We start from the raw sequence: 9,708 nt of genomic DNA on the forward strand, positions 1-9,708 counted from the left end.
GAATCGAGGCAATGCAACATTTACAAAATCAGACTTCTCCTCTTTTAAATAACTCAAATGTTTCTACTTTAGGTCCTTCAAATTCACAAGACAGAATGAAACATGTTTAAGGATGACCACTTATATACAGACCTATCGAAATACCTTAACCAATATTATGCATTTATAAGGACCAACATTTGTTTCACCAAAAAGGACGTATAAACCACAGAAGGTAGTGCCAACAGAAAATAAAATGTAAATAGCGTTTTAAAGGGTGTTGTAACCTTTAAACATTTTATCTTTTAACTGTAAAAGTATTACAACATGTGATCAATTATTTTCTGAATTATTCTTTAATTACGATATTGTATTGCTGCAGGAGCATTGGTTATTTGAATGTCAATTACCAATCTTAAATTATGTCCATAGTGATTTTAACGGTGTTGTAAAAGCGGTTGATTCTGATGATTCACTGCCACCTAACCATTTACCAAGAGTGTATAGTGGAGTCACAGTAATTTGTGTTTTTCCACTCAAAATAACGAGTGTTACGATTAGTTGCCAAGAACTTTTTTTAATATTTTAAGTTTTTATTTTCTTAGCTTGGAGTTATTTTACATAATGTTATGTAATTTAGGAATTTTATGTGAAACATATTTGACAGTCTCTTATAATTTTTAATTGAATGGCACGCGATTTGCCAGTTCTTACTTTTTCACAGAATATTTACAATGTTAATTAAATTGGCGCATTCTTGAGAAATTGGAGAAACTTTACAGAAAGTCTTTCTTTCTTTGAAAACAATTATCATTTTCAAGAGAAATATAGAAATATATTTACGCACGTCTACCCAAGGTGAAAATCTTGTGTGTCTTAACAGAACATAGCATTTTTCAGTCTTATTCAGCTGTTTTCATTCCAATTTAAATCAAACGAAAGTAGTGCGTTAATGAAGTCAAAATATGATCGATTTGCCTACTTATGGACATCAAAAATAATTTGATTATTTTAAAGACGGATTCGTCTACCTCACAAAATCTTATCACACATTTATAACCTTAGGAAAGAAGTAAGACCATGAATAGCCTGATCAAATTCACAAAGACATCATCCACTTAGTTTACGTCAATTTTACGATGACCTGTAAAAACTTTATTTACAAACATACTATGAGTAATATGTTTTCTTCTAATCTAAGCAAAACATCTTTTAAAATCACGAACATATTGTTCTGACAGTGATTTGTACTTATATCTGTGGTTTATTTGTAAGTTCGTCTTTTACGACCTTTTACGTCAACAAAGATGTGACACGGATATTTATTTGGTGTGGTCAGTTGTCATAACAGATATTTATCAAGGATATGATGGTTGTATTTACAAACAATTTTTGCCCTATAAATGTGAAAAAAAATCACTAACATTCATTTTTAACTTAATAATTCCTACACAAAGGTAAGAAACTAGTGTGTACTTTAATGATTGATTGTTTTTTGCTTAACGTAGGGGCAAACTTTTTATGCATATTCAGGACGAGTGTGTTACAACTATTTTTAAGGTTATAAAAAAGGCAATTAAAAAGATTTTTAATAACTATTTGATTTGTATACATGAAATACTTGCAGAATGAAATCTAATTGAAACTGACTTTCACTTCAATTGTTTTTAATACTGTTATTATCATTATTATTTATTTATTTCTATATATCATATTTTACATTTTGTTATCGCTCTTGTTATTTTAGACTCTGGAATGTTGATGAAAGTAGTGTGGTTACTATGTATAATTATTGCTTGCAGTGGTAATGTATTTTTATTAAAAATATATGACAGCTTTTTATGAATAATGTAAATACTTAATATATTTCTGTGATTGATGTTTCTCCGCATTACACTTGTAAAACGTTAGTCGTCTGTATAGTTAATTACAATAAACAAAGAAGTTGTAAGCATTGTTATTGTATTTTTATTATTTATTTTATTTTTTAATGATTGAAATGTTAATGCGGTTAATTATAAAGAAAATGTATTATATGACTACAGACGTTTTATCTAACGATTTATATATTTACATAGAAGTGTTATCATTTACAAGCAAAACGTTCAGATTTTGGCAATTAAACCAGAAAAAGACAAGACAATACAGCGATTCATATTGCCATACAGAAGCAATTTAATGACAGAAAAAAATACGTAATTCAGATTTCATTCGAAATCCATAACTACAAAACATCTTCTGAAAGTGTGACTTCATCCGGAAAATTTGAGATAATGATACTTTTCCTGTTTTCATCAAAACATATTGCTCTTTTTAGAGTAAAGATAAAATATTCATTCATTACTTCTATCTAAATCAGATGTTGTCGTCACATATCTTCCCGGCTGATGCCTCTCAGATATGAGAAGCCTACATCTAATACATATATTATGGTGTTAGCCCTGTATAACCACGGGATGTATATCATAAGGTTGTCACATATTTAGACGTATATATATATAATTTCATCTCTGGCAAAAATCAATCAGTCTTGTTCATTAGTATGTCATAAGTTATTAATAATGCAGTTCCAACAAAATATACAGTAATCATAAGGGTAATATTTACCAGCCGTAAAACTATTGCATACTGACTTCTACATGTACTCATATTTCAATTACAGTATATATGAATAAAAGAAGATTTGGAGTATGCATCAAGACAACAGTCACCTAATAACATTACAAAACACAAAAAAGACATCTAGAAACCACCACAGGATGTCTGAACAATTAACAATAGCAATTATACTTATTGATAATATCTATAATGCAGTTGTGAATAAAAATAGAGACTACCGGAGGCATCAAACTCTGATTCCTCATAGAATTGATAAGACACAAAAAACACCCCTTAAAAATAAAATAAAAAACGAATTAGGTATTTATGTAAACGAAATAAAGAATTGACACCCTTACTGACTCTGAAATGAGCAAAAATTAACACGTGGATTAAACCAGTTTTTCCGTACTCCTCATTTCACATCATCGGCTTGGTCTATGTTTTATAATCGATTATTTACTTTTCATATTAGAAATCCTGTAAATCGATAACGTGTGTTTAACGTTACCGTATTTGTTTTAACTTATATCATTCCTTCGTTTTATGCAATATGTATAATAATCCAATTCCTTTTACCAACAGCAAACGTTTTACCTAAGAAAGTTTCTGATGAGAGTATCGGTGATAATCTAGGTAAGAATATTTGATAGGAATTATTTTAAAATGGACAATATGCCGACTTATTCAAAATGGTATTGGATGGCGTATAGTATCGCATGGTTAAACAATAATTCGTAATCAGGAATAGACAGCATATCGATAAAATAAAATGTATCCATGACCTTAAACGAACATACCAATGTTTAACCGACAACAGCTCATTTTGCTTATACCGACAAAACTTGGAAAACATTTTAAGTTAAAAGAACATTGTCTATACCAGCACCAGATCGTTAAACAAAACAATTGACGATCACAGGATAAGGTTATTATAAGATCGTGGCTTTGGACATGATGAATTGTTGTTTTAACCCTCTGACATCAAAATATTATAACACTGAATGGTAAAGGAATTGCACGTAGTGGTTATATTGGCGACTTTTGTCAAGATCAAAATTGCAAAAATTCTAACAAATAAATGCATATAAAATTGTTTTATTATAAGTATGCTTTTTACTTAATTTTAGAATCGAGGGATTTATATAGTGGTTTCACCATAGTTAACATTACTTTGAAAATTATAGGTAGTCTTAAAGAAAAACAACCTTTTCAGACGTCACTTTAATTACTTCAAAATGTATTACAAACTTTTCATACCTTTCAGATAATGGAGTACTATTACATCGTTATAGAAGAGGATGGGGTTCCCTAATATGTAAGTATAACATTTATAATTTCTATCTGTGTTTTTAAGTTGAAGACATTTTTTAATTCTTCTGAGTTACTTTTAGTCAAGAACTGTTTCTGGAGCACCTGGGTTCCTCCTGCAAGATTTTGTAGGTGTTTGTGTTGCTCAATCTTTATAGATCAATATAAAACAACAATTACAGGATTGCCGTTAGTACTGGTGTCTTTTTGAAATAATCTTTATTAGCTACGCTATTGGAACATAAGTATGCAACGTTACAAATGTTTAAAATATAAAAGGACAAATTTCCACAAAAAAACGTGTTTAAATATTTTACATATCATTCATATATCAAGGAAATAAAAGTTGTCTTCTCCATTTTTAACCACCATTTGGAGTAATGCGCCTTTTGTATGATATTTGATTATGTAATTGGCATTACAAAAACGGCTTCCTTTGAAGGACCTTATTCTCGTTGGTTCCGTAATTTGTTTACAGTTTGTTAATACACTACTACCCTAGGATAATGAGAGTTGAGCGCTCACAAACATGGTTAGCCTCAACACATTCCTTATGGACCTGTCCCAAGCATAGAGACTGTAATCAAGCGGTTGTCTCTAGTAGCTATTTTCCATAATGGTTTTCCGTTTATTGATGTATTATAAATTGTTACAATAATTATTATAAATCAGTCTGGTTGCTTTACCTTTTAAATTGTTTTACATTTTGTCACCCCTGGATCTTGTATACTAGTAGCTTACTATCCCTGGATCTTATATACTAGTAGCTTACTATTTGGTATGGGTTTTGATAATTGTTGAAAGCCGTACGGTGACCTGTTATTCTTCACATCTTTGTCGTATAATTTTTGGACTGTTGTCTCATGATGATAATACCACATCTCCTTATTTTCATATCGTAACGGCACTGCAAATGGAGATTTCTGTACTAGGTGTGATCATTTATTCACACATTCGGAGATATGTTCCCAGGCACTAAGGTATAGAAATAAAAACCAAGTTTGCAATCACCTTGCTCACCCGTTAATCCGCTCGTCCGCTTATCAAACAAATATTTCCGTCACACTAAGTCTATTCTCGTGAGCTACTAAACAGAATGACGTCACTATTGATCAGCAGCTTGATAGTGAGGAGTTAGTGGGTTATCATATGGCTTGCAGGACCAGGCGTTCAACTTCTTGTTTACTTCTTATGTCGACATGGGGACGTATTGGGATAATTTCACACTTCTAGAATTGAAACTATACAAGAATGTAAATTATTATTTATTATTTGTGATAATCAATGAACACCATTTATTTTTTTTACGTAAATTTGACATGTTTATTTCAATTTTAGTTACAGGCGCCTCAATTTTGCTTAGAACTACAAGCCTCGGACTTGTGCTCGGAGCTGCATTATCAGGTAAATTTGGGCATTATCGTAGAAAGGGCATTTCTCGCCTCCATATTGCTATAGAAACTTATGCAAAAAAAAACGACTCTCAATAAATATTGAATTTATCACATAAACAGCTTGCAATGTATTTATATAAATAAAAAGTTGAAATTAGGTCAATGAGACAGCAACCCAACGACACAAACAACCAACATGCACTTCTATAGCATTTCATTTTCAATTCTATACAATTACTTATAGAGCCATCTGCAATTGGTGATTAAATTATGAAACACAATACAGGCGTTCGGAGTAAGTATCGGACCTACCAGACATAAGTATATCCATTTTAGGCGATGACACTTTTTTTTTCATTATTGTGGTTATTTCTCTTTTACCAGAAAAAAAATCACAACCAATAATATTACCTTTGACCATTTAGTTTGAACAAAAACCTGAATTATCAGACATTGCATTATATTATGAACCAAAGATGGCCGTTATTGGCACTTTCGAGAATGCATTGATCGTTTTAATTAATTTTCAGTTGTCTATTTTTGACTGTTTTATATACATTATAGCAAAGATGTCATCAGATTTTATAAATTCAAATTCAATATTCCATATCTTTGATTTCAGATGGGTGTATATACTATAAAAGTATCTGCACTGACAGAGACGAAATAAAGCGTCTTGACAATATAATAAAGGGTATGGTTAGTCAATATGAACAGGAATATGTACTGGCAAAGAAGAACTTCTTCGATTTGAAAACAGCAACAACTAATAACGCTTATATATCATACTATATAAACCATACTATTCAGATTGTTGAATCCCTGCAAGATATCGAGGAAACCTTAGTAGCACAACTCGAACTTAAGTTACCAGCCTCGTCGTCAATTAATAATCTTACGTTTGAGCTATACCTAAATAGCGTAATGGGACAACTTGAATACAGACTGGCCGATCTCACCCAAATGTTGGCAGCTCATAAACAAAACGCTCTTTTAAGCATAGCGATTCACTATCTAGTGGAAGCATCAGTCAGTAAGTTTACTAAATCATTTCAAAATGCTTACAACATGGTTAGTAACGAAGACATTCTTGCAACAACACAAGAATCATTATGGGACCGAATGGGGAACAGTGAACTTGAAGTTGAGACAAAGAGAGGAACTGTTCAGAAATTAAAACTTGTGCCAAAAGCTTTCAAGCAAATGGCAAAGAACTTTAGGCAGAACTTACGTGATTTCGGAGCTAGCTTAAAAAAATGGAAAAGAATTAATAACTGGAAAGGATTTAAAGGTAAACTTGCCCATACATTTAGAAAGCCCATTGCAAAGTTGAATGGCGTTAAACAGTTCATAAAGAATCCAGCTGTAAGGGCAAAATTTGTAAAAAATTACAAACTATCATGGTCACAAGGTATAATGACCGGAATAGGGATGCTTGGTGATGGCATTATGCAATATGTTACAGTCAAGGAATGGAGCAAAGTTGCCACTGAAATGGAAAAGGCCCGTGCAAGCTATCAAAAGTACCATGACAACTTGCAAAGCAACTTAACTCAACTTCGCAAAGAAAAAGACGAAACAGCTCAAATATGGAAAGAAACGATTGATATTTTCAAGAATATCACCTTACCATTTAAAGCTTTAATGATAAATGCGTCACAAAACAGTAATTTTTCTGAAGTTGTAGGACTAGCAAAACTTCCCGTGGATACAAATAGTCCATTGTTTACGATTGACTTTAATAAACTGGTTCAAACTTCACTGGCCTCAAACCAGCTTGCCGTCATAGATTTTTTGAAAGACGTGGACAATAATATGACTGTCATTGAAGACGAGATGAGGGCCCGTCTGGTATTGTATAACAATACGCTATCTAAATCAGAAAACAATGAACCTGTTTCAGACATTTTTGCTGATGTTAAAAACATTTTGCGATTCAGTTCATCACAGACTATGAAAAACTTTGGCAATCAGTTGACATCAAAAGATTTGGTATGCACCGTATCTATTGTACGTGCTGATATTTCAGAGTACGATTATTTTTCTTTAGAACCATTCCGCCCTCGATGTGAGGTAAATAGTACAGCATTTCAAGAATTTTCGTCTGAAGCATTGTTGCAGAGGAAATCAAGACTTATGCGAAAAATTGTCATAAAATCTGTGAATGGAAATACGGAGGAATCTCTTACGGGACTCTTAGATGCTGTCCATAATGCGTATTTAGGTGTAAGCGATCCAAATGTTGCAGCATTTGGAAGTTCAGTTACTGATAGAGATGTCATATGTATAATATCGAAAGAATTTCCATCCAAACAGACATATGATTTTATAAACTTAGTACCCTTCCGACCTGACTGTTCTGTCGTAACATCAACTGATTACAGTAAGTTGACTGCTGACGCTATGAAACTGAGGGAGCTTGCTTCAGGAATACGAAATAGTTTAAAAACATGTAAAGATTATCTTTTTTGTCCTTGTTTGACGCAAGTTGCAAGTCAAAACCAAGTTACAGTGGCGGATGTGGAACAAATTTTGAATCAGCTAGATCCAAACTGGGAACCAAACCAAGCAGCTTCATTCTGTGGCCCTACCGGATGTGGATGCAGACATCTTTAAAAAAACCACACTATTCACATTTGATCTCTTAAAATTAATGATTATTGTTTCAACACCATTATTAAAATAAAATTTTTATTTTTATATTGTTGTATGCGTATAACTATAAAATAAGATCAAAGTTGACGACTTTTTCGTCCATATCCAACTAAGTAAGACATCACGTGACTTTGGTGACGTAGCGAGCCGCCATTTTGTTTCATTTTGTCCCATATTAAATGCATAGGTTCTTAAAGAAAGTTCAATTTTCTCATTAATCTGACCCGTTTTTTAATTTTTGCAACTATATCCTTGGTATTCGAACATAATTCTACTTAAAAATGTTGGTTCTGGCAGTTTAATTTTTGACTAAATTACGTCCCTTGAGATTCGTAATAATCGTACTTTTTCTCGTCATTTCCCCGTTGACTCAATGTTAAATCTAGCGACCCCATGTCTACTTGTACATCAAATTCACAAATTCCGTAAATAAAAGTAATACTTTGCTCGATTTAGAATATAAAAAAAATGTATCTGGCGAAACAGTTTAAATTGAGGGCAAATTATGCCCCACATCGATTTAAACAAGTGATTTTTTCGGGATTTTTCAAAATGGCGGATGGGTTAGGAAGTGTCGCATGTATTCTTAAACATTTTGTATTTTCCAAGTAGAATTTGTGCTGTTTCTGTTATTTCCTTCGTTGATATTCTGGTATGATTGATTTCTAAATTTCTTGATAAAAAATAAATTATTTCAAGTGTGAAGTGAAAAAAATAGTTACCACTGAAATTTATAAGAAAAATTTTTTAAAAGATTTTTTCCCTTTTTTCTGTATAATTTATCTTTATATAGAAAAATAATATATTCTTTTTAGAAAACACATTTTCGTCTCGAGAGAAAGAAACATGCACAACAATAGATAAATGCTATGTATCTATTAAAGTTAATGTCCCTTTAAAGTTTCTATGACCAACATACGAACAGGTTAACTCAGATTTAAGTTATAAAGTTACGTAACAACAAATTGTCAGGCAATGTAAAGGAATTGTGTCAAACCAAAAGCCATCAGGTGACATTAACACCTGTGTACACATGTATTTCCAAAGTTTAGTTTTAGTGATATACACAAGTTTTCTAAAATGTTCAAATATATAATTCTCTTTCCCGTGTACACTACCGAAGAAATAAATATCATAAAGAACTATAAGAACATGTGAACATTATGAAAAATTCTTCGATAAGTTGATTTTTGCTTTAAAAAATAACCAAATATTATTGTTTCACGATAATTGTTAAAAATAATACTGTTTTAATCAAAATCCAGGCATTAAAAAATCCATATTGAAATTTAAACTTGTGTACAAAAATATGTTATTGCGTACATTTCAACATTGTATACCCGCCAATACTTATCGACAGAGTTATCGGTCCTGAATAAGACTGATATAGTTGGGTATGCAAACTACACGGCTATTCTTATCATTAATCGTAACTTTTGACAAAGATGAGATCTTGGCAAACTATAAGTCATTCATGGCCTCATTGAATATTTCAATGAGCAACAAATTTGAGGACTTACTTAGTTTGTATTGGACACCCAAACTTAACAAAAGCTCCATACAAAAAACGGTACATTGCCCGCTCATCTGCATGTTCTGCCAAGGAATTGTCTGTTAGATTAACCAAAAGTTTGTCCGCAGTTAAAAAGGATTACAGAAATACTTTGATTCTGTTTACTCGCGTAATGGCATTGGCCATATGTGGATTCTTTAGAACTCAAAAACACTTCTAGAACATTTTACATCTTCGTTTTCATTGAAATAATTCATC

The 9,708-nt window shown here is 31.9% G+C and overlaps 1 protein-coding gene across 1 annotated transcript; it reads left to right on the forward strand.

Annotated features, from left to right (window-relative positions):
• The first annotated feature begins 1,717 nt into the window (after nt 1-1,717).
• Nucleotides 1,718-7,982, forward strand: LOC127739440 (uncharacterized). The gene is made up of 5 exons (XM_052251210.1): nt 1,718-1,783; nt 3,163-3,213; nt 3,845-3,895; nt 5,227-5,292; nt 5,905-7,982. The coding sequence occupies exons 1-5, from the start codon at nt 1,735-1,737 to the stop codon at nt 7,896-7,898; spliced, it is 2,211 nt and encodes a 736-aa protein (XP_052107170.1). The 5' UTR covers nt 1,718-1,734; the 3' UTR covers nt 7,899-7,982.
• The last annotated feature ends 1,726 nt before the right edge of the window (nt 7,983-9,708 follow it).

The sequence above is a fragment of the Mytilus californianus genome, unplaced genomic scaffold, assembly GCF_021869535.1.
Source record: "Mytilus californianus isolate M0D057914Y unplaced genomic scaffold, xbMytCali1.0.p SCAF_4, whole genome shotgun sequence".
In the NCBI taxonomy this organism is placed as follows: domain Eukaryota; kingdom Metazoa; phylum Mollusca; class Bivalvia; order Mytilida; family Mytilidae; genus Mytilus; species Mytilus californianus.